Source organism: Euprymna scolopes, chromosome 25, assembly GCF_053919585.1.
Source record: "Euprymna scolopes isolate OS-2025 chromosome 25, ASM5391958v1, whole genome shotgun sequence".
NCBI classification, from domain to species: Eukaryota; Metazoa; Mollusca; class Cephalopoda; order Sepiida; family Sepiolidae; genus Euprymna; species Euprymna scolopes.
Genome location: NC_136506.1, coordinates 31,697,137 through 31,724,348, shown reverse-complemented (window position 1 = coordinate 31,724,348; position 27,212 = coordinate 31,697,137). Strand labels below are relative to the sequence as shown.

Genomic DNA, 27,212 nt, shown 5'->3' with positions numbered 1-27,212 from the left:
CCTAAGACAATTTAATTTTCAAAACTATCAATTATTCAAGTGAAATTTAAATAAATAAATCTTCTTTGTTTGTCTATGTAATACTTTACCAAAGTGGATTTTATAAAATTGAAGTTAAAGTTTAAATGATCAGAGATTTATTGTTTAATATATGTTTTCATTTTAAGTTATTAAATGAAGTTTTAATTATTACTTTATTTTTGTTCCAATTACAGTTCGATGTGAATCATCTAAAGGTATGAATGATAAAAGTCTCATTCCTGATGATTTAATTAGTGGAACACCAAACACACCAAACTCTCCCGTAAGTGATGCCAGACCTAATGGGCCTGGATGGATTGCACCTGTGCCGATTACATCAGGTGACTCGAAACCTAGCATCACTGTTAAACTGACTGATGACCCTCAAGGAATTGAGTTGGTCAAGGTTGATGTAAGCGGTAATGCTGAGAAGATCACAATTCTTGTACAATTACCAGGCTCTACAGGTTTTGTAGCAATTCCTGGTGCCAATAAAATCACTGGACCATATATTTCAAAGACATTTGACAAAGTGACTGCAATCAAGGTTATTTTGGAAGAAAAAGAAGCTGATCAGAGTGCAAACTATAGAGTTTGGCTGGATATTGAAGCATGTTTCAAATTGCCAAGTAAGGATATTTCATATTTTTTAGACCGAGTGTTTTATCCATATTTTACAAATTCTACATATAAATATTATTCCTGTTATGCGTATTAATATATGTCTCGGATAAAAAAAATATAGTTATAATTATGTCTAATCAAATATTTGCTACCATTTTCTGTAAGCCATCTTGCACAATGTTACTAATTAAAAGACGCTTCCTAAATTTCTAGTAGGAGCTCTTAAGTTAAACTGCTTTAGAATTGCTTATTTGGACCTAATCTATCTAAATAAGCATTTTTAACTATAAATAAAAAACAATTTTTAGTAGGAATATATTTTTAGATTACTATTTTCTCATATTAAAGTTTATTTGTTTATCCAACTTACTAGTGTCAAAATTTCAGTCTGCTTAGTCACTGTTGAAATTTTACAAATGTTTAGAATATTTTATATACAATAGAAATTATTACAAAATTACTTACAAATATGTAAATAATTCATTGTACTTAGAAGTTCCAAAATAACCTCAACCGTTGAAAGATTCAACATTATTTTTCATAGTTTATGTCTATATATGCACAAATAGATACATTTTTATGGAATATAAATTTAATTTTTTATCCATGTTTAAAAAATCATATTTTAATGTAACTTTGTAAATTGTACCCAAAATGGGATCTTATTTTAAAATGACATACATTAAAAATCAAATACAAATTTTGAAATTTTTCAAGGTATTTTTTTTTAATTTTATCAAATCTGTTATTCTGTTATTCGAAGAGGTGGTTGAGATTGAATTTTTTTTTTGGTCCATATAATGTAAATTAATTTCAATAGTTTCAGAATTTATGATTCAATACTAGATTCATTATACATTGATATAATATCATGCTGATACCATTGGATAGAAAAGGACATTTCATATTCCTTACGATGAATACTATGTCCATATTTTTCCAATTTTACATGGTAAAATGATCCCTGTTATGAGGATAATTGTTGGAAAAAGAAGCAGTTATCTTTTATTCAATAAACATCTTGTATATTATTGAGTCATAACTTAGGTAAGAAAATAACTATAATTATATCCAGTCTAATAGTTGTTAGCAATTTCTATAAACGGACTTGCAGAAGCTTAGCTATTAAAAAATGGTTTATAAAAATATTGTTGAAGCTCCTAAAATACAATTGCTTTAATTGAAAGCATTTTGACCTCGACTTGCATATAAAAAAAGTTTGTTTTTTCTATAGAGATACGAGTAATTTTCTGTAACAATATTTTCAGATTCTTTTGTTAGATTAAGTTATCATATTTGTTTATCCAACTCACTATTGTTCAAATTCAATACAGGTTCGACACAAACTACTTCTCCATCTACTACACCAACTAAAACAACTACTGCTTTTACGGAAGTGTTACCTATAACAGAGGAAACAATTGAATGGACTTTCCCATCATCAACTGCTGAACCAGGTAAAACTAGTATTAACTGATTCTGTAGTTTAACTGACCTTGTCTCACAATTGCTTTTTTCCTTCACTCTCTTATTTCTGCTGTTCGCGTGTGTGTGTGTGTGTGTGTGTGTGTATACACACACCTTATGTACAAAACCTAAGCCAAAATGTTTGACTGTAACACAGAAGCAGTATATATTATTTATTAAAACTCCATTGTATGGTATGTGGATTTCGTGTAGCCTATTTCCTACTTTTTCAAAACCTTAGCAGAACAATGGGTTAGAGCGTTCATCAGCCATCAAAGTAGAAAACAAGGACATGCAACTTGCCAAAATAGAAGAAAAAACTGCTTCATCACTACTGGTGTTAATCATTCTTCACTGAAACGACAATATTCTGGTAATTTTTACTAGGAATTGTTGGATAATCACATATAGGTCTGATACACAAAGATAATATAAAAATAGCATATAAATCCTCTGCAAAGACAATTAATGGATTAATTAAAGATTCAGATTAATTAATGTATCAAAAAGATTAAATTATAACTAAGTCTGAAATTCTGAGACATTTGCCACATTACACTCAACACTTCCTATGACATCACTTATTTCAACCACATGAACTTAATTTCTAGTGGAAATTTCCATTTCTACTTGATTTAATTTATATGAGGAAACTTCATTTTACTAATGCATTCACACGCCATATTGCTACAACAATAAGCCTCCCCAGATTTCCATTTCATTTGAACATTGTTGCAAATCATTTTGCATTGTCACAACAGTCGTTTACTATTGAATTTTTGCTGAAATCCACCATTGATTCGAATGGCCATAAGCTTCTTTAGGATTCCAGTATTCCAAGAGAAGACAACTATTCTATCAACAGTGTTCTTTACTCGAAGGTTCACATGTCAATATCTCCATTTTGTGAAGTATCCCATAAGATGCTGTCTTGTCTTGAGGTGGCATTCACTACGAATAAGTTATGCTGGCTCCTTCCAATATATTCACTACGTCTCACATGAAAGCTGACAAATATCATAAGATGTATTTGCTTTGCCAGTAATAAGCATTTTTTGAAACTGTGCTTTTTAGATAAAGATCTTGCATTATGTCAGAAAATTTTCATTGATTCTTGCATCCAATTATTGGTCCCCCGATTTATCAGAAAGGGACCTATGTTTTCAGTGGCGTCTGTGCGTCCGTCCGTGTGTCCATCTGTGCATTCGTTAGTCCAGACGATTGCCAGATAACCGTCCATTAGTTTTTCCTTAAATTTTGCCACAAATTGTATTTTATTAAATAGATGTGCTCAAAAGAGATCAAAAATACCCCAAAATGGCCAAAAATGAAACGTTTTGCCCCATAACTTTGGATCCATCCATTAGATTTATCTGAAACTTGGCCTAAATGTGGAACCCATTGGTCTTAATATAAATCCAGTATGGGTGACTCTGGCAAAATTCTGGTTCGCATCCCTCTTGGACTTTTAGGGCTAAAAAAAACATGCTTTTTTGGAGCTCTTTTTTCATATTACTCAAAAACTTCATATGTATGTCTATATAGTGGTTTTTCACTATATAGACATACATATCTATGCACCAGAGGGGGATCACACATGCGCAGCTTGTTTTGCTTACAAATATCTGTAATTGATAGAGGCATTAAGTTACAAAGATAGCATAAATTAAGTTATTACAGTTTGGTTTTTACTATAAATTTAATGAAGCGCAAATTTATATAAATGCTTTATTATAACATTTAATTACAGTCGGTATGCTCTAAGCATAAGTTGAATATTGTACGAGAATCATAAATTAAGTGCTTTTATTTCATTTCTGCAGTGAGATATTTAAATATGATTAAAATTTTAAAAATGCTGTAATGATAACTAATATTTGCTAGTATTCATTAAAAGAGGCCCGAGTCATAACAAGTAGAAAATAGTTTATAAATATATTGTGATAGCCTCTGAGCATATTTGAACCCATGTCTGTCTTAAATAATCCATTTCATCTATAGATAATCATACAACAATTTTTAGCAAATTTTTTTTGTTTACATTTTGTATTCACATTAAGTTATCTTATTTATTAATATAATTAGTATATATGTTTATGTTTGCATATACATAAACATATATACTAATTATATTATCGGATGTAGCTAGAAAACACCATATCACACTACCCACGCCTCAATGACTGATACAAGATAAATAACGACGGCCTCTTATTTAAATTATCTACTTAATCAGTTAATCATATAATTACTTTATAGAAACAGCAAAAAGAATTATGTTATATGATGACTAGTAACTCACAACATTTTAAACAATTTCTCCTAAAATCTTCATTTACAGGATCGTCAACAACAACCTTTACAAAATCAACAACCACAAAAGGTAAGTGAATATATATTTGATGGTAGCTTTTAATTATTTTCCACAATAAAAAACAATATTCCATGATTTATCCTTATTTTTGCACAATCTCAAATAAAGTACAACAGGATTTTTTAAATTCATTTTTTTAATAATTATTTTGTGTAAAAAATACTTTAAAAATACTGTTTAGTATAATAAGAAAATCATATTATACCTAAGATATCTCAAAAAGTTACCAAAAACAACATATTTTAAAAGCATTTAAATGAGGGTTCAATATACAGAAATAATTGATCTTAAATTGTCCATGAATTATTGTTCTTTCTGTCATGAATTTAGACAAGGCAGAGTTGAGGAATTAAGATAACTCAAGTGATCTTCACTTCATGCTTTTATTTTTTTGTTTTTAAATGTTTGACATCATTGCTGAGAAAGAGGATAAATATTTTTGCAGTGACACCAATGAAGAAGACAACTTATAACAATTACATATTCCATGTAATTTATTGTTATTTTATATGATAAACATTGATTTCTTATTTTAAAATTGTCAACTGAACCCAAAATCAAGCCTCGTTTTAGCATTACATGTATTTTCAACTGCACATATAATATGATATATCCTTCAAATTTTAAGATTGGAAAAAATTGAAGATTTATTATATGACACATACTATGTAAGAAATTCCAATAGTTTTGAGCCAGGGGTTCATTATTACATATCAAAATAATATGACAATGATTCCATGTTTATTTTCTAAATCTATACTTAATTTTTCATCAATTAATTTACTTCTTTTGCAGTTCGATGTGAGTCTTTCATCTTTCCTAATGTATATTTAATTGAGCACTACGAGTACAACATTTAAATTATATCTATAACAATGTGTAAAATTGATTTCATTTATTGCAGTTCGATGTGAGTCTTCTAAGGGCATGAATGATAAAAGTCTCATCCCTGATGAATACCTTACTGGAACACCAGACACACCAAACTCTCCCATACGTTATGTCAGACCTAATGGACTTGGATGGCTTGCACCTGTGCCGACTACATCTACTGATCCGAAACCCAGTATTACAGTTAAACTGACTGATGACCCTGAAGGAGTAGAGCTAACAAAGGTTGATGTTAGTGGTAATGCAAAGAAAATCACAATTCTTGTAAAATATCCAGGATCGGAAGATTTCAAGAATATTCCTGGTGGCACTAAAATCACTGGACCGTATATCTCGACCACATTTGACAAAGTGACTGCAATCAAGGTTATTTTGGAAGAAAAAGAAGCTGATCAGAATCCAAACTATAGAGTATGGTTGGATATTGAAGCATGTTTCAAATTGCCAAGTAAGGACATTTCATATTCATTAGATTGTGTGCATTATTTATACTTGCCATGACGTTTTCTCAATATTCATGATAACAAGTTTCCAACGCTTATTTACTAGATATTTATCATTCTTTTTGCATGAAACTCAATAAGATGGTTGCATATTCAGGTTTAAAAGATTAAAAATAAACATTCTATTTAGAAACTTTTACTTGATCACAAAAACATATCTATGATGAATAATATAGTGGAGGCACAGAACAATACCATTTCCTATATACATTATGGTTTACAGGATTACAAATAGATATTCAAATTGTTATTATTATTACTATTACTAGCGAGACCTGTGGAAATTCCACAGCAGCATTTTTCATATGTAGGCGTTCTGGTCATTCTGTAGGCGTTCTGTTCAGCATGGAAAAAGGCACAATCATATTGTTCTAGCCCTTTTATTAAAACTGTATCGTCCTCTTACTAAAATAATAACTTTTATATATTTCCAGGGCTGATTATTTCATTACAAACACACCGGTCAATTAACTCACATTTCATCATTTTTCACAATCATCGAATATGTTACTATGTTCGACAATAATTTTTCATAATTTTAACCCACGTTATCGCCCTTCCCTTTACTAAAATAATAAATTTGATATATTGTATGGGCTGATTATTTCATAAAGAAAATACAACTATCAATTAACTCAGATTTCATCATTTTTTATGATTCTGGGATATGTTACTAATTGCGAAAATAATATTTAATCATTTAAACTCACTATATCGCACACCTTAATAAAATAATAACTTTGATATATTGTTTTGGCTGATTATTTCATTACAAACGCACCAATCAATTAACTTGCATTTAATCATGTGTTATTATTCATAGATATGTTACTAATTTCTACAATATTTTTTCTATATTTTTCACCAACATTAAACTAATAACTGATATATTTGTTGGGCTGATTATTTCATTATGAACACACCAATCAATTAACCTCCATTTCATAATTTTTTCATAATTCTTGGGTAAGTTACTAATTTCGACATTCATTTTTCATTTTTTTTTGTACCCACATTATCGCCCCCTTCTAAATAAAATAATAATTTTGATATGTTGTCTGGGATGATTATTAAATTACAAAAGAACACTAATGCATGGAATCACATTTCATCATTTTTCATAATTCTTGGAAGTGTTACTTATTTCGACAATGATTTTTCATAATTTTAACCCACATTTTCGCACCTCCCCACTTACTAAATAATAATTTTGATTTATTGTCAAGGTTGATTATTTCATTACAAACACACCAATCAATTAGCTAACATTTCATCATTTTTCATAATTCCTGGATATTCTATTATGTTTATGAAAAATGATAAAATGTGAGTTACTTGATTGGTGTGTGTGTAATGAAATAATAAGCCCAGACAATATATTTGAATTCTTATATTAGCAGGAGGGGTTTTTAATTATAAAAAATGATTGTCGAAATTAGTAACATATCCAAGAATTATGAAAAATGATTAAATGCGAGTTAATTGATTGGTGTGTTTGTAATGAAATAATCTACTCAGGAAATATATCAAAAGTTATCATTTTAGTAAGAGAGGGCGAGAAGGTGTTTTTAAATTATGAAAAATAATTGTCAAAATTAGTAACATCTCCAAGAATTACGAAAAATGATGAAATGTGAGTTGATTTGTGTGTGTTTATAATAAAATAATCAACCCAGACAATATCTCAAAATTATTATATAAGTAAGAGAGGGCGATATGAATGATTTAAATTATGAAAAATTATTGTCGAAATTAGTAACATATCCAAGAATTATGAAAAATGATAATATATGTTTGCAATGAAATAATCAGACCAGACAATATATCAAAGTAATTATTTTAGTAATGGGGGGGGCGATAATATGGTTTAAAACGATAGAAACATGACTGTCGATATTAGTAACATATCCAAGAGTTATGAAAAATGACGAAATGTGAGTTAATTGATTGGTGTGTTTGAAATGGGGAATATGTTACTAATTTCTACAATAATTTTCATAATTTTAACCCACTATGTCGCTCCCCCTTACTTAAATAATAACTTATAATTAATCAGAAGGGACATTTCCAGGACATTTTGTAATTAAATCAGAAATTACTTTTCCCAGTTACTTTTATAATATTAAAACTTTGTTACGTTAATGCCTCCCCATCGGACAGATTTAGACACCAGGGTCGTTTTTTAACGTGGAGAAAAGGAACAAAAAATTGTAAAGGATTTCTCCTCCACTGAGAGAAAAGAAGAAATTGGAATGTAGCATCTGAAAAACAGACACTACACTTTGATCTTGGCCAAAAGGCCAAGAAGAACAAATCATTTTTATTAGCTTTGCCTCAACAGTGACACCATTTTTTTTTTTTTTTTTTTTTTCGGAATATTCCACTTTCCTTTTAAGGGGTGACAAGTTTTATTTGGAATATTGCACTTTCCTTTCATCCATAAATATGCACAGCATGATAACAGCCGAAGCGAATTACGATATGGAATTTCATAACAATTAAACGACCTACATGTAAGCGTGACACACAAAAGAACACACACGTTATCGTATTAATATGTAGATTATTATTACCAAAATGATAAAAAATCATAATCATTATCTTTCTATCTAACGCATAGCTTCTTAAACATAATATTTGTAAAAGTAATTTCATTTAAATAAAATAATCTCATACAATAGTACCTTCTTTCTTCTGTTTTTTTTTAAATATTTTTCTTCCAGTGACTTCACATGAAAAGTTTTAATTTAATCCCCCTCCCCATACCAAATCTTCTTTTTTCGAACTTTGTTTCTTCATTTTTCCTGGATAATACTGTGTAACAGCAAAAAATAATGTTTGAACAATTTCTCCAATGTGTTGCTTACTGTAACTACGTTTTCATTTTCAGCATCTCCGATAACAACATCTACAAAGAAAACTACCACAACAGGTAAATATATTTATATTTGTGGACATATTTTTTCATTTTCAAAATACAGTATTTTATGATTTATTGGTACATTTTGTACAATCTCAAATAAAATGTCTCTATATACAAGGGTCGCTCCAAAAATAAAGCCTCTTATTTTTGTTTATCTCAAAAAGCTGAGCAACAAATACAGAAGTGGTACCATTAAAACGAGCGACCGTTTGTGCTCCAGAATTTATTTTTTCTACACAGTCACAACCATTCTCTGCACTTTTGCTAGCGATGAACGATTTCCATGCATAGGTATCCAGACTGTGTTTTGTCATATGAGGGTCATTCTAAAAGTAAAGCAACCAATTTTTATTTTTATTCAAAAAGTTGAAGAGCTACGAAGACGGTTATGATACCATTAAAACGAGCAACATTTTGTGCTCCAGAATTTATTTTCCTCTATAGTTACCTCTATTTATAATGCACTTTGCCAGGAATTCTGACACATGTCCATGACAGGGGTTGCTTTCTTAGAGTTTCACACCGTTAATATTTGCAACAAAGAGATGAAACTCCAAGTCATGAATTATAACAATGCAATGTGCAATCCCTTCTGATCTATTTGGGTGTGGTAAAAGTAGGAGGCATTACTTTTGAAACGCCCCTCATAAATAATTTATTTATTTAATTATATTTTTTTGTCTATAAAAGATGTTCAAGATATTGTTGAATATAATGCTACAAAAAAGACAGCTTTAGGTCTGATAAACTCAGAGAAAGATTAAATCTGGAATAGGGAGGTGTGTGCAGAACAGGAAACTTCGTTGGTTTGATCGTATTGAAAAAAGTAATGAGTGCTTGGATTAGTAGATGTATCAGAGTTAGTTGGCAGAGTGTCCAGGAAAAGATTGGATAAAGTGATAAGGATGAATATGAGAAAAAGAGGAATAAATAAAGCTCTGACCAGACATCCTTCAGTTTCTAAAAGCCGTCCTACACATGCCAGCATCAAATTTGTTGAAGGTTGTTTGAGAAATAAAAATTCCTATTTCATTACATACAGATAACGATCACACTTTCCACTTGTGTGTATGTGTGTGTGTGTGTGTGTGTTCTCTTCAGCTGTCTTACCCCTCACAAATTATTCTGAGTTAGTAGATCCATCACAGATTGTAGACCTAAACTCTCCAATATTTCCTAGTTGCAAACTTTGTTCTGTCAGGCAGTATCATAATCTTCCTGGCATAATTTACCATACAAACTTGTAGTCGTTTAACTTCCATATGATAATATATTCCATGCTTCTGATGTAAAGAGAATGCTTAACAAGATGATAATTAATCAAAGTAACCAAAAGCAACAAATCATCCATAAAATGTTGAATGTTTTTAGCTTACTTTTCCTAACGTATCTGAAATTTTATATTGTTTAATATAATATTAAAAAAATTACTTTTTATTCATTCATTGTCATTTTCAATTAAAAGTCATTAAAAATCAATATACACCTGTTTCTTGTGCAGTCCCACGCAGACAAAAAGAAAAGAAAAAATGGCTGCCTTTCCGGTTTTATGCCAATCCAACTGATCACTTTATGTAAATGAGCTGCTGATTGTAGTATAAAAGCCTGACTTTTATAGAGATTCGGGATTTAGGATTCGATGACAGAAAATGCGAATCTTGTGAGCAGAGAGTTGTGTTTTTGCAATTGGAAGAAATTAGACAGAAGAGTGGTGGGAACGGTTGTTTTTGCTGTTTTGTTTTTTGTTGTTAAATTTTTATTTATTTTGTTCATCGAAGTTAGGAGGAATTGTCTTTTTTGGAATAGAAATTTGATCTAAATTCAGTTTTCTTTAAATGTTATTTTTCATTCTAAACTCCAATTCAAGCCTGAAAAGATAGTATGAACTAAATATCGTTTTCAATTTGTCATAGCATCTCAAATTTATATTCTTACAATAAATATAATTCAAAAGCTGGTTGAGACATAAAATTTCCCATTATCATCATATGGTTTGTAGAAGGGTCGATAACAGTGTAATTTTAGTATAGGCTATTCCTAATTTCTCCTTCTTTTACACTTGAGAATGAAGCAGTTACCTTGCTTATATTCGCTCAGAGTGTTATACCGATCTAAAATTATTCTGCATTAGTGGATCTGCCATTGATTGTAAACTTTAATAATCCAGTACTTCCTGTTTTCTAACCTCGGCTTGCCCTACATCACCGATAACCTCTGTAAGAAAATGGATCATACACCCATATAGTTTTTTAATTTCAATATGCTAATATATTCCATGTCTCTAGTTTCAAAAGAAGGATTTACAAGATGATAATCATTGAGTGTAACCAAAAGCAACAAGTATACCATGAAATTTGGAATAAATGTTTTTAGTTTACTATTTCAATTAAACTCAAATGAACCATAATAAGTAAATGAAACATACCAAATGTCTACGAAAATCAACTATATGGAAACATATATTTCCAATTGTTTTATTTATTTCTCATGCACTAGAGTAAAATTTTAATTTATTATTCAACAATAATTTCTCTTTATTTTATTCAATAAGAGGATTTCATTTCATATTAACATATGATATTAAAAAAAAATTATTCTAATATAATAATATATTTATTTTATAGGAACTGGACCGACCACTGGATCCACTTCAACAGGAACCCCAACAACAACATCAACACCATTGGTTACCACAGGTAAAAAATCTACTTAATATATAATCACCTCCTTTGACTGTCAGGTTGAGATCAAAGTGTAGTATCAGCAAGTCAATTGACCTGTGGTTCGATGCTTGGTATAGTGACACCACCCCTTCATCTGTTTCTGTTGGATTTATGCCCCATTTCAATTCTCGGCTTGTGGTTCAGACTGGGCTTTCAGCTCAAGAGAAAGGGTAGAATTGGTGCATGCCTGTGAACTACCTAAAGGTCCTTTTGTTCTCACTTCTCTGGGAAAAGTGTAAGCACTGGATTCACAGACAGGTCTGTATTCTACACCTGTGTGAAAGGTGCTTGGGAATCTTCGACTTGACATATCATCAACAGAGAAACCTGTGTGTAAATTAATCAACTTTAAATGATAGTTCTAAACAGCACAATTAAAACAATTCTATTACTAATAACCATAAATAATATCGAGCTAATTATTAAAATAGATTTTCTTTCATGTAATACGCAAATGAGGTTACTTCTTTAATGTAGTTTTTCCTTTGAATAAATAGTAGATATAGAAATTATTGCTGAAATAAAAGTCTGTTTTCAGTATAAAAATTCATTTGTGAAACAATGTACTTTTTGTACATATTAATTGAATTGTGAACACAAACAAACAGACACAAATACGACTTTATTATAATAGATGAATTTTTTGTTTATAAGTATATTTATGAAAAAATAAAATTTCCAATCAATTTGAGATTATCTTAAATAGGATTACCTCTAGTGTAAATGTAATATTGTAGTCGTTGAAATGATTTTAGTTAACAGTAGGATAGAAATGTTTTATTATTTTAGACAAAGAATGACCAACGACACTCATTTACTCCACACTTCTGATAAACCTTGTGCCTAATTTATTTTAAATGTAAATTTTAAAATATTTTCTGCAAATAAATAATTCAATGTATAGTATCTGTTTTGTGTTTGGTCAGTAAATAATATTATAATCATATCTTGCTAATGATAGTCTTGTTATTAATTATGTGTTCTTATTTTATGCCAGTATTCACGCACACATATAACAGCATCTAATAAGAATAATACATATCTAGGGGGAAATCTATTTTATTTTATTATATAGATATTTGTGGGGGGGGGGTTGTAATCTCACTATAACTAAAAATCATACATATTTGATCTCTAGATTTCATGTCAAAATAATTCTGAGATCATTCATTGACATCTATGCAGATGACAAAAACATTTATGGCAGCACTTTGAAGAGCATCAATGATAAAGATCTTTCTGATTATCTTTGTTCCGATTCCAAGCACGTTGTGTAACGGGGAAAAGTAACTGATTACTTATAACACCTCAAAAACCAAGCTTTTCTCTTTGAGGAGGGCATCGTTTTTGTTAGACTCATAGAACTGACTTTCACTCCAGACTTAAAGTGGAAGACATATCAGATGAGCGGTTAAGGTTGCTGGAAAAAATGTTTGCATCATTCTACCGTTTCAGAAAGTATCATATTCATGGCACAAACATTTACCTGAGACAGAGATGTCTGAAGATGGAGTACAGTTACCACATGTGGGGATGTGTTGCTCAAAACACTATCTCCTGCCTTGACAGAGTAGGAATCGACTACAGAATCTGCTGGAGAAATATCCTCTTCTCTTCTTTACAGCCACTTTCTCACAAGAGAGACGTTGCTAGTCTTTTTTTACTCTATCGTTATTTAAATAGTAAGTTCTCGACTTTGTTCCATTTTCTTGTCCCCTTCCCCTTTAATCATTCATAAAAAAACTCATCTAGCTATAACGAATGTAAAAAAATACTTTCTTCTAATATACAATACGTACTTAACCGTTGTCCCTTGCTGATTTGCAGCTGTTTTCTATATGTTCTGCATTAAATCTTTCAAATAAATTTAACATGTAACAAAGTTTTCTTTTTTTCTTCCAACTAACAATGACACCTAAATTACCACATCAGGAAGTACTTCAACAACATCAGGACCTACCTCAACAACATCAGGACCTACCTCAACAACATCAGGACCTACCTCAACAACATCAGGATCTACTTCAACAACATCAACACGTACTTCAACAACATCAGGTAAGAAATTAAATAATTGATAATTTCAGAATTAACATAATTAGACAATGGGTTCAACTGACAAAAGACGACCATTACATCGAGCAAAATCTCGTGAATATAGCAACAAATATAAAAATAATGATCTGAATATTCCAAATAATACAAATTATTAATTCAAAAGTCAAAAATTCATATCAATATTTCATATTAGTAACACCTAATATACAATATACTCTAATATGCAAATAGTATCTATTCAGTCAGTGACACCTCCCAATTTATAGATGTTTTCTATATTATTTTCAGAAAATTTTGTTTAGAAAACTTTTCTTCTAACAGTGATGCCTAAAATCACCACATCAGGATATACTTCAACATCAAATGAGAAACTAATTAATTTATAATTTAAGGATTTACATATTAAATCAATAGTTTGAAATAAATATCATTTTTAGCATCCTGTATAAGAATTATTAAGATTGTTAAAACAATGTAATTTGCAAAGGTATAAATTATCCGAGTGAAATATATCATATTCACTTTTTGCCTATATAATACTTTGGCAAATGAAAAAAATATCTTTAAGTGAGGTTAAGGCCTAAATTTTTGGATCAATTATTATTTTTATGTAAAATTGTTTAATGAACTTTTCATTATTGTTTTGTTTTTGTTCTAATTACAGTTCAATGTGAATCCTCTAAGGGTATGAATGATAAAAGCCTCATCCCTGATGAATACATTAGAGGAACACCAGACACACCAAACTCTCCTGTAAGTGATGTGAGACCTGAAGGCCCTGGATGGATTGTACCAGCACCAACTGACCCCAACAATCCGAAACCCAGCATTACAGTTAAACTGACCGATGACTCTGAAGGGGTGGAACTGATCAAGGTTGATGTTAGCGGTAATGCAAAGAAAATCACAATTCTTGTACAACGGCCAGGATCTGAAAATTTCGAACCACTTCCTGGTGCCACCGAAATCACTGGACCATTCATCTCAACCACCTTTGACAAAGTAACTGCAATCAAGGTGATTTTGGAAGAAAAAGAAGATGATCAGAATCCAAACTACAAAGTAAACTTGGATGTTGAAGCATGTTTCCATTTGCCAAGTAAGGAGATTTCAGATAACTTATACTGAGTATTTTAGCCTTATTGTCCCTATTTTATATATTAATATCATTCATATCATGGACAGATTTGTCATGAAAATAACCCGGTATCTTACATTTACTATTTATTACATTATTATTATATGGTTTAAATAAGAATATCGCTATAATAGCTGTACTATTTATTCTAACTTCCCCTGTACGAACCTAACAAGTAAAAAATGCTTTCTAAATATATTGTGATAACTCCTTAAAGTGCAATGATTATATTGTCAGTATATCGGCTATGATATGCCTTTAATAATTGTTTTATCTTTAAATAGTGATACATGCAATTTCCAACAAAATTATTTTCAATTATTTTATTTGTTTATCAAACTCATTATTGTTCTAGCAAGTTATCTCTGAATGCTAATATTTTATATCTTTTTAACATATTGGATGTATAAACGAAATTACCGAAATTACTCACAAATGATATAAATGTTTAAATATTCTCAAAAAAGAAGATGCATTGTTTAGCATAGATTGAACAATTTCTCCAATAACGTTGCTATTGTAACTATATATTTCTTTTTCAGCATCTCCAATAACAACATCTACAAAGAAAACTACCACAACAGGTAAATTTATTTATATTTGTGGACATTTAAAAAAAGTGCCAACAAACACTGTTTCATGATATTCTTTGCCCAATTTCAAATCAAGTAAACCTAAATTAAATGTTTATTTATTTTTTTATATAATTAATTTATTGAATAATTTGTATAGGATATTATTTATAATTAGAAAATCAGATTATACACAAAATGTTTTAAAACATAAATAACTTTTTAAGTTTTCAGATTGGGGTTCAACCTACGATATGTATAGATGCTAAAATAGATTTTCACTTTTATTCATTTTCTGTCATTTAATTTCGTTTTGTGGAAATCACTCCAGACAGAGTATGAAGCCACTTGATGTGTAAGGAGCTAAAAACATACCACATTAAGGTTAAAAAAAAACACTAACCAACGGTAAGTGTTAGATGGATAGATTCGTACCTAGAAAACAGCAATCCTTCCCCCTTTGTCAGAAATATTGTTCATGGAATGTGAAGGCTACAGGACAAAATAAGAGAAGTGAGAGTTACGAGGCTGTTGGAAGTAAACCTGAAACAACTTTTTACTTTTTACTCTAGTACTTTTATAGAATAGAAATTTAATTTTGATTCATTTTTTTAAATATTGTATTTGAATGATATATTTCAAACAGAACCCAAAATAAAAATTTATATTAGTAAGAAAAAATAGTATATACTAAATATCCGTTTGGAATTTGGGTTTCTCTTTTGCTTGACCAGTTCTAGGCAGATTTTATTAATGATTGAGAAACTGATTAGAATCTCAAATTTATTTTCTTTCATGAAGATCACGAGGTCATTATCATAGTATAAACCATGTATTAGTATAGTATTCTAGTTTTATAGAGGACAAATATTTTGATGTCATATTTAGATGCTGTTTTAGTATTTTATCCATATTTTCTCCTATACTACATATAAGCGTTATTCATATTTTATAATACATATAACTATTATTCTTGTTATATTATTTGTTTTGGTTATGAACACAATAATTCTGGATCTGCAACGAGAACCACTTCTCCATGCAGAGGATTTCATGTTGATCCCAACACAATATCTCCAACATAAGGTGCAGACATGGGACTTGCACAATTTGGTCTACAACTCAACAGCAATAAAATCGGGTATTTAACAACTGAAGAAAGAGTGTAGGATTCTATTACTGTCAACAATACCAAGCTTCTATGAACAGATATCTTCAAGTATCTGGAGTCAAGAATTGCTGCTGACAGAAGTCTGGGGTCATAGCATGCATGAATGCAGTCTGACTGGAGTGTACATGCATAAGTTCAATGATGTGCAATAAGAAGATCAGTGGCTGATTAAAATCCAATATATATATATATATATATATATATATATATATATATATATATATATATATATTACTCAGTCATTCGACCAGTTGCAATTTATGGTTCTAAATGTTAGCCAATCACAAAGGATATAAGATCTGTGTCAGTATTACAGAGATAAAGATGCTGCATTGGATATCAGGCATTACATTAGTCAATGGCATCACCAATGACAGTATTCGCCATTGATATAGAGTGACACCCATCACCAACAAGTTCCATGAATCTTGACTAAGATGGTATGTTTGTGTCCTGCGAGCGAAAGACAGTCTTGCCAAGATGATGTATAAGCTGACAGTTGGGGGTCAGTTACCAAGAGAATGATGAAAAAATTGTTGGTTCAACATGCCTCACTAAAAAAATCGTTGATATATACTTCGATCACACACACACAACGATAGCAAATTGAGAAACAAAATAACATATGTGCTATGATGCAGGATGAAATAAGGAAGAAGAATTTACATGCATTTTTATTTTCCTATATTGGTCTATTTCTATTATGTTATTTAATGAACTAAATATTTCAAGAAAAGCATATGAAGCAATTCCTCGCAATTTCTTTGGATTATTCAGCAAGTTCGTGCATCTTTATAACAATGGTAATATGATAAAAAATTATTCCTCTTACATTTGACATCTTATTTAACCTTAAAGTAAACCCTACATCCAAAAACAAATTGCAAAAATGAATTATTCACATTCTAAAACCCCTAACATTTGTATTATCTGGCCCTTTGTGCTATCAATTTCACATATTATTGTATGTATACAGCGATACAATTTTGGCTTTTATAATTCAAAATTTATTTCTCTTTATTTTGTTCAGTGAGAATATTTATTTTACATGCACATATGTTTTTTTGTTTGTTTTTGTTTTGTTTTTTAACTAGTTTAATACATCAATCTACTTTCCTTTTAGTACCAGGACCGACCACCGGATCCACTTCAACAGGAACTGCAACAACAACAACAACACCATTGATTACTACAGGTAAAACATAGGGGATTAATTCGTTAATAAGATTTTTATAGTCTGGTTATAATGACCTTATTTGCAGGAATAAATTTATGCATTTATATATAACTATATAATTAAATTTCATTCATATCTGTTTACTAAATTTAAAAACGTCATTAGTTTGATTTGGAAAATTACAAGATTTTTATATTCTAATATTTTAACGGCATGGATTACTTCAATAGAATGGCCTACGTACAATGGAACTACATGAGGGTTCACAATATCTCTAGTGAAAATTGTGTTTTGGGTTTGACACGATTCAAACATTGCTAATAGTCATTTGTATACTACTAATAGGCAATTCAAGACAATCACATACCAATAATTAATTAGAATAAACGATATCCACTCCACATATTTACTTATATCTGTAATATCCACTATATATATATCCAATAGACTTCGACCCCACTACTTTCTCATTAATAGGTAATTTCTATAATATAATCTTTCAAACAAATCTAACAAGCTCTTTTTTTTTCAACTAACAGTGACCACTGAAATGACCACAACATCAGGACGTACTACAACAACACCAGGTGAGAAACAAATTTATTGATGATTTAAGGATTCACATATTAAGACATTAGATTAAAATATATATAATTCTTAGTATCATATATAAGAATTATTTTTTTCAAAATGTTAAGACAATGTCCCAATAAAATGTAAGCAAATATATCTTCTTTATTGTCTTGTCTTTGTAATATTTTACTAAAATAAAAACATTTTTTAATTGAGATTCAAGGATGAATGATGACAGATTTATTGACTAAGATATATTTTCATGTACAATTGTAACGTAACCAGATTTCACCATTAAAATAACGTGCCGGTCAGAATTTTAAGCTGTGACATGAGCATGATGCCACAGTGCAGTATGTATATATGGGCGCAGAGATCGGAAGGAAAGAGAAAAGGAAAACAAGAAAAAAACTAATGGGAAGTTATGCTTGTCAAGCATGCGACGGGTCTTTATCTGACTCCTTTTGATAAAGAGCTAACTATATCTATGCTGTATAATGATAGCTGAATTTTCTGTAAAGTTTGTTATATTAAAATTTACTGAAACATTTCTAATGCTATTATACTTTAAAATTGGTATATTAAATAAAATATTAAAATTATAATAGACAATAGACTAATACAAGAGAGAAAAAACTCTGCATGGTCCCATCAAAAACATGAATGAAATATAAAAACTTACCTAGTCTAAATGGAATTGGTAATTAGGTTAATTGAGGTCACCATAACCGAGACATTTACATCTGGTTTTCTGAAAATTCTTTTGTACAGTACGCTTGTTGGAATATTACAATCTGCAATGAATTTTACCTCATCATGTTTTATGGATTGCCTCATATGCATACATTTGAACATTAAAAACTCTTCATTTGGATTATACTATTTTTCATTTCCTTGGATTTTACGATTGTGAATTTAATATTTCTTCATTGATCCTCATGACACCATGGAATATCCTTTTTTAATCTTGGCTTCTTTTAGGCTTTTCATACAAGCTTTTGAGTTTTTCAAAAGCAAAATTTATGATTCCATATTAATATTATTTTGTTTAAAAAAACATATGACCTTGGGTGCCTGGTCAGGTTTTCTCGACAACGACGAGGCTTCCCTGACCTGGCTAGTAATCAGGGATGCACTCTGAGTCGGTAAAAGACTTCAATCAGCTGGATTGGTGGATTTGTCCTTGCGTAAGCATTGCGGTGATGAAGACGAGACTTTATGTCATGTCTTCTTATACTACCACATTGTAGCGCCATTGATTGAGTTTATTACAGATCTCATGGTCTGCATACTGAATGTGTCATCTATCACACTGGAACCTATTAATGTCTGTAGCAGTTAGGTACCGACCAATGATAAGATCAAAAATATTTAATCTCGAACTTACTAGGCATTGCAAGAAGAATGTGATTTGGTCGACTCATATGAAAGTGGTCTACAGAGGCGATGCCTTCTTTCTTCTCAGTCTTGTTCAAATTTTCCGTTATTCTTTGAAAGTTTGCATTAAGGCTGACAGGGTTAGACTCTCTTCATTAAACTTTACTGAAAGGTGGGTAACTGTCGTACATGTCTACAGTGCAAGTGGAGCAAGAATTGACTGGTATTTGGACATGCCTTAGGCGAAAGGATATTGATACCCAGTAATAAATATGACAAAATTATATGACAAGTTAGGTTTAGTCAAGTTTTTAAGTTTCTGCCTGTGTACATATTATTTTATTTTTGCATACAATATTTTTATGCGCCCCCCCCCCCGTTGCATATTTTCTTATATGGATTTAAGAAGATTCTCATTGTATGTTGTTTTTATGGTGATCAATGAAGAATGTATACGCTGATGGATGTATAGTATGAATGCAGTATTGTGGTGAAAGTAGAGTGAAAGTAGGAACTAACTAGGTTAGATTAGTTAGCATTACTCCTCTTCCCCCCATTTTGGGCCTTGTGCAAATTTTCCTAAAATTTTTTATTGTCAAATTTAATGAAAATAAATAAGTACTCTCCACATTTATCAAAAACATTTTCACATACACACGCATATTTTAATATACATAAGAGGACATTAAAAAATTTAAAAACTGTTCAATCTGATACATTCATAATATTATTAACTATGATATCAGAATATCTGTTCTGTAACATCTATTCTGTTAGTTTAATTAAAATATTGCTAAATGTTTAATATATTTGTTCTCTTATTCAATTTGCAGTTCGCTGTGAGTCTATTGAGGGTATGAGTGATATAAACATCATCCCTGATGAATTCATTACTGGAGTACCATACACACCTGAATGTCTTGTAAGCGATGTCCGACCTAATAAACCTGGATGGATTGTACGAGTTCCAACTGAACCATTTGACCCGAAACCAACACTCACTATTAAACTGACTAATGACCCTGAAGGAGTTGAACTGAACAAGCTTGAACTCTTAGGCAATGTCAATAAAGCCACGATACTTGTACAACGTCCAGGCTCAACAAAATTCCACAAAGTTTTTGGTGGCAGCAATGTTGGTGGAATATTCCGATTTAATAATGGTGAAAAGGCGACAGCAGTAAAGATCATTTTGGAATCACCCCGTGTTCTCGAATCTGGAAAATCTCCAGAGAATTATAAGATCTGGGTTAAAATCGACGCTTGTTTCCATTTACCAAGTAAGTTATTTTACACAAATATATTTAGTTTGATATAAGTACCAATTAATATATTTAGTGAAAATCTCAGATCAGATCATATGGTGTCACTGGACGAATACTTAACATAATTAAATCCTTCCTAAATAAGAGAAGAATCCTCGGTGGTCATACATCTAAACAATGTGATATAAATGCAGGTGTACCTCAGAGATCGATCCTTGGACCTTTATTATTCCTAATATTCATAAATGAACTCCCTGATAAAATTGTCTCTGAAATGGGTATATTTGCTGACGACACCATGCTCTATAACAGGCATGAGAGGAAAATGAATGAACACATATCTAAGGAAATGGCAGAGACATTAGAGGAAGACCTCCAATCTGTGGTAGAATATGAACAAAAATGGCTGGTCACATTTAATGCTGCCAAGACTACGCTTGTTTCCTTCAATAATTACAAGACAACTTCTCTACCACCAGTAGCTACGGCTAGAGATACATTACCTGAAAGTACTTCTTTCAAACGTCTTGACTTAATATTCACAGGGGACATGAGTTAGAACAGATACATTGAGAGAATTGTCAAGGCTGCTGCGACGAAGGTGGTGTCTCTCTACCGTGCTAGAAAGTTACTTACACCTGAAAGTATCCTGTACCTCTACAAGGCCACCATTTGCCCATGTACGGCATATTTTTGTCACATTTGGGCTGGTGCATCTGCTACTAGTCTCTCACTCCTGGACAGGGTTCCAAAGAGAGTCGCCAACCTGAACTATCATCAAAGCTTCAACGTCTGTCCCATCAACGAAATGTTGCATCTCTCTGCCTGTTCTACAAGTATTGCGATGGTGGATGCTCCGACGAACTACAAGCCCTTGCACTTCCTTGATGTAAATACGGTCAACAAACAGCCAAGTCCCACCTCTATATAGTAGAGATCCCTAAATGTAAGAAAGCCTTCTAACAGTTTCTTCTCCAGAACTGCTAGAATTTGGAACCCCTCCAGAGTCCTAGCTTTCCCAACTGTACTGACATGCAGAAGTTTAAGTGTAAGGTGAACAGACATCTTGTTGCTCAACTGCCTACATAGTATCCCTGCAACTTAGATCACTGATAGTAGCCTCTACATCAAAGTGGCACTGTGCCTTGTTTGGGGTGAAAATGTAATGAAATATATAATTATAGAATTAAGAAAAGATAGATAAAAATATGACATACAAATTATTAAAAGAAGTTTTTTATTCAAATTATATAATTTTTTACTCTATCATAAAATTATTTTACAGAAACTTAAAAAATAATGAACCATGTAGTATTTGAATTTCTATGACTAAAAAGTGTTTGAAACAATTTCTTTAATAATGCGATAATTTTAACTCTATATTCCTCTTCAGCATCTCCAATAACATCTACTCAGAAAACTACCACACCATGTAAGTGGATTTATATTTAAGAATATTGTTTTTATTTTTCATAATTAATTGATAGCTTGTATTGTACTATTCCAAATAAAATATCCGTATGTACGTTTTATTTATTTAAAATAAATCTTTTTGTCCATAAATTACCTATACAATATTCTATTACAAAATGAAAATAAAATCTGACAAAATGTTTATTAAATTAACTAAAACTCGGTTAAAGATGAATTTTATAAGGCTGTAACACTGTAAAAATATGAACCCTGCATAAATTGAGGAAATCAGTGATAGACGAGGTGATAAAACAACACAAAATACATTACAATAAGATCTCACAGCCAGCACCCACAACTAAAGACAAGATCAATGCTGAAGAGAAGATTTTATTCCTGAAAATTGAAATGAAATTTTAACATTGCATTGGAAGATCTTACTACACTTACGTAACAATGTTTCTCAAAAAGAAAATTATTTATTATTGGCCTTGTTTGCAGACGCTATGTTTTTAAGTATTAAAGCGTGTTAGCAACCAATAATGAAAATTAAAAAAAAAAATTTTTTAAACATTTCTGAAGAGGATATTTTATTTCAGAAAATTTAAATGAAGTTATTTTTTAATTGCCTTCCAATGACTTCTATGCTTCTATGCTTTCATTCATTTCATTTTTGCAATGCTGATATCAATATTTATTTTAAATATTAAAATGTTAATAAAACCGAATGAATGCGTCTTTTTTTTTTTTCAGTAAATGTACATATTGTTTATTTAATTACAAATTTTCGGTTTCTAAGAAACCTTTTTAACTTGTATTTTTTTCGACTTTGTTTGAAGAAAAAGAAAAAAAACTTCAAATATCCCTACTTGAAAAAGGTTTCTTTGAAAACCGAAAAATTGTAATTAAATAAACAATATGTTCATTTATTTAAAAGAAACGCATTTGTTTGGCTTTATTAACACTTATATTGCTCAAATGCTTTTAACAAGGAAATATTACTTTGTATTAATTTTGTTAAAACAAATGCGTGTGTGTATGTGTGTGTGTGTGATTTTAATATTCATGATAAAATATAAATAATTCAAACCTGTTGAATTCATAATATTATTAACTATCAGAATACCTGTTCTGTAACGTCTATTTTGTTTGTTTAATTATAAAATTGCTAAATATTTAATATATTTGTTCTCTTATTCAATTTGCAGTTCGCTGTGAGCCTATTGAGGGTATGAGTGATATAAACATCATCCCTGATGAATTCATTACTGGAGTACCATACACACCTGAATGTCTTGTAAGCGATGTCCGACCTAATAAACCAGGATGGATTGTACGAGTTCCAACTGAACCATTTGACCCGAAACCAACACTCACTATTAAACTGACTAATGACCCTGAAGGAGTTGAACTGAACAAGCTTGAACTCTTAGGCAATGTCAATAAAGCCACGATACTTGTACAACGTCCAGGCTCAACAAAATTCCACAAAGTTTTTGGCGGCAGCAATGTTGGTGGAATATTCCGATTTAATAATGGTGAAAAGGCGACAGCAATAAAGATCATTTTGGAATCACCCAGTATTCTTGAATCTGGAAAATCTCCAGAGAATTATAAGATCTGGGTTAAAATCGACGCTTGTTTCCATTTACCAAGTAAGTTATTTTACACAAATATATTTAGCCTGATATACGACCATGCATTTATTAGAAGTTATTAATGCAGATATATTAATAGTTTGATATAAAACCAAATAATATATTAAGTTAAAGGCTGCATGTGGTGTTCAATTCATGCTTTTGTTAGTTTAGTGAGTTAGTTTATTTTTCATTGAATGCTGATATTTTTAAGCATCATGCTTAAAAATATCAGCATTCAATGAAATTTGATTTCATGTTATTTTTAATAATATAGTCACAAGTAAGTGTACTCATAACGATAATATTCACATAAATGTACTAATAATTACAGAATTAAGAAAAGATAGATAAAAATATAACATACAAATTATTAAAAGAAATTTTTTAATCAAATTATTTAATTTTTAACTTTATCATAAAATTGACTTTGTATGACTAATAAATAATGCCTGAAACAATTTCTCTAATAATACTGTAATTTTAACCATTTATTTCTTTTCAGCATCTCCAATAACATCTACTCAGAAAACTACCACACCACGTAAGTGGATTTATATTTAAGAACATTCTTTGATTTTTCAAGATTTATTAATAGTTTGTAGTGTACATTTTCAAATAAAATATCCTTACATATGTCGTTGGGGGGGGGGGTTAATTCGATAGGATAGTTATGATACAAAATGGATAAAAAAGAACAGCTAAAAAATACAGGCTTATATTATTTTAATTATTTTTATTATTATTTACAGTTCATGGGAGAATATAGTATTATCAGTGTAATTGTGTAGTGGGCTCTATAGGTCTAGTCTCTGTGGAGCCTTTATGCATCTGCAAGATCTTCTCGGCTTGAGGGTAGATATACAGGATCCATTGGCATGTAATTCACTAGTTGGCTGCATTGTATGTGTAGGTGATGTCTGGCTCTCAGACCCCTTCCTCTGACTAAAGTCTGGGAATGACCTGCTCTGAAATGTGTGTGTGGGTGTGTGTGTAGTTTTGGGATACTGCTGATGTGTGGTTCCCTTTATGATGCACTTACTTTAGATGCATGTGGTTGGTCAGATCTGCCCTCAAGTATCGAGCTTTTTTTGGTTTGATGAATTGTCTATTCCTTCGGTAGATGTTGTAATACTCACCAGAGTAGTAAGCGTCCACGTATTTGTGCATTGTGTGGATGTGCATGCGAGTGATGGCATGACGGTGGAGGGGTGGACTTGCCGCAGGGAAGTGTTGGGTGGGAAAAGAGAAAAAAAGATGGCGCCTGGTGTTTTATAAACTGTGGTCTCACGAGATCGCGAGATTATGAGAAAACAGAGGGCACACACGCAAATGAGACAGAGTGAAAAACTGCATAAAAAGCAAGCTTGAGTGAGAGGAGGGGACAGTGTCGTTTACAGTCATGAGGTTATTGTGTTGCTATTGCGAGCATTGATGACGATTGAAGTTGAATTCGATACAAGCAAGCTATCTCGGCTATTGCTGTGAAAAATGACTGACTCAAAGTTTGATCAGAAACTGATTCCAGAGTTTGATGGGTTGAGAGGGTCGAGTTGACCTGCAATCTCTGTGAGGTAAAGAGAGTGCACACTGTGATTCCCCTTAGATTGGCTGGGGACGCTCTGAGTGTGTATCAGCAACTTAGTGCCAACGAGAAGGCTGATGTGACCGCTATAAAAAATACGCTGTGCAAGGCATTTACAATGGATCCTTGCACGGCTTATGAAAGATTCGCCTCCAGGAAGCGCATGCCGGGAGAAACCATGGATGTGTTCTTTGTGGAATTGAAGAAACTTGCTGTGCTGTTTGGCAATGGAGTGCCGAAGAAAACATTGGCATATGCATTTGTGGCCAGCCTTCCCACCCGTGTTAAGCAATTGTTGAGAGCCTCTACCAGTATGTCCGCAACGCCTATGGAGCACTTCATGGAATGCGCTCGGGCTATCATCAGTCAGTTGTGATGGTGACAAAGGCAGCCCAGTATGAAGCCAGGGAGATTCCCAGTCTGAGCCTCATGACTAATGGAAGATGTTACTGCTGTGGTCAGCGATGTCATTTTGCGAGAAGCTGTACTGACAAAGGGCGGGGGTGACTGCACTGCTTCCAATGTGGTGGCATAGGGCACCTAGCCTAAAACTGTGCAGGAAATGCATCAGGGGGCAGGATGTCTGCACCACCCTGCTCCCCAGATAAGATCTAAGTGACGCGCAACCTACGATAACTGTGTACGTGAAGCGAGTTCCCTGCTCATCTCTTCTCAACTCCGGCTGCTCACATACCATCATGAGTATCAGATTGTGTCGGACCTGGACTAAAAGGAACATTAAAGTCACCACAATAGGTGGCGAGACACAAGCATGCTGTGGAGACAGAACCGTGAAGGTCCACACAAACTCTGGTGTGGCCGTGGAAATTAATGTGCTGGTGATGCGAGGGGATTTGCTTGGGTTTGACGTACTGCTGGGCTATGATGCTATCAAGGCACTGGGGGGAGTGATCATTGAAAGAGATGGGAGCGTGCGCTTTTTAAAAAACCTGGTATGTGCTGCAATCCACATCGATCACCCTGACTTTAAGGTAGGCTATGACTATGGCCAGCAGGCCTGGACTGCATCATGGAAGTGGACCGAGGGAAGGGCACCAACTGAATTAAAGAATCACATCGCAGACTATCCTATACCTGATGAGGCTTGTGATGAGTACAAGCAAGACCTTGAAGTGTGGATCCGAGATGGATGGCTGATCCCCTACTCCAAGAAGCTTGGTCCGCCCAAGGGTCTGATACCCTTAATGGTAGTTATCCAGCATAACAAGTCAAAAGTAAGACCAGTGCTGGATTATGAGCTCAACCAGTACATTGAGGCTTACACAGCCAATGCTGACGTGTGCACCAGCAAACTGAGGAAATGGCGCCAGAAGGGCTCCAATGTGTCAATATTAGACTTGCGGAAGGCCTATTTGCAGGTGTGAGTAGATAAGACGCTGTGGCCATTCCAGACAGTGTGGTTTCGGGGTCAGAGATACTGCCTTACTCGACTTGGCTTTGGGCTGAATGTGGCACCACAGATCATGAAGACCATTCTGAATGTGGTGTTGTCTCAAGAAAAGACCATTGAGGACGCAACATCAGCCTACATTGACGATGTGTACATCAATGAGGACATAAAATCTGCTCAGTTTGGTCTGCAGTGCAAGAATCCTGAACATCTGAGGGATGGAGCGTGCATATTGGGATTAGACGTCTGTGAGGAAGACAGCACCCTATGATAGAGGCATGGCAATGGGATTCCAGGCATCCCTGACGT

General features: G+C 32.1%; 1 protein-coding gene and 1 non-coding gene across 2 annotated transcripts in view; one reads left to right on the top strand and one right to left on the bottom strand.

Annotated features, from left to right (window-relative positions):
* LOC145247313 (uncharacterized) overlaps positions 1–27,212 on the top strand; it is a 558,870-nt gene that overhangs the window by 516,245 nt on the left and 15,413 nt on the right. Inside the window, exons 356-370 of the mRNA XM_080108949.1 lie at positions 216–650; positions 1,980–2,102; positions 4,454–4,495; positions 5,391–5,825; positions 8,771–8,812; positions 11,428–11,499; positions 13,459–13,584; positions 14,249–14,683; positions 15,265–15,306; positions 17,589–17,660; positions 18,182–18,229; positions 20,426–20,872; positions 22,251–22,289; positions 23,479–23,925; positions 24,413–24,451. Coding sequence (XP_079965075.1) covers positions 216–650; positions 1,980–2,102; positions 4,454–4,495; positions 5,391–5,825; positions 8,771–8,812; positions 11,428–11,499; positions 13,459–13,584; positions 14,249–14,683; positions 15,265–15,306; positions 17,589–17,660; positions 18,182–18,229; positions 20,426–20,872; positions 22,251–22,289; positions 23,479–23,925; positions 24,413–24,451 — 2,844 coding nt within the window. The remainder of the gene's footprint in view (positions 1–215; positions 651–1,979; positions 2,103–4,453; positions 4,496–5,390; positions 5,826–8,770; positions 8,813–11,427; positions 11,500–13,458; positions 13,585–14,248; positions 14,684–15,264; positions 15,307–17,588; positions 17,661–18,181; positions 18,230–20,425; positions 20,873–22,250; positions 22,290–23,478; positions 23,926–24,412; positions 24,452–27,212) is intronic.
* Positions 8,006–8,192, bottom strand: LOC145247653 (U2 spliceosomal RNA). Its single transcript, XR_013863283.1, has one exon. It is a non-coding gene; the product is annotated as a U2 spliceosomal RNA (small nuclear RNA).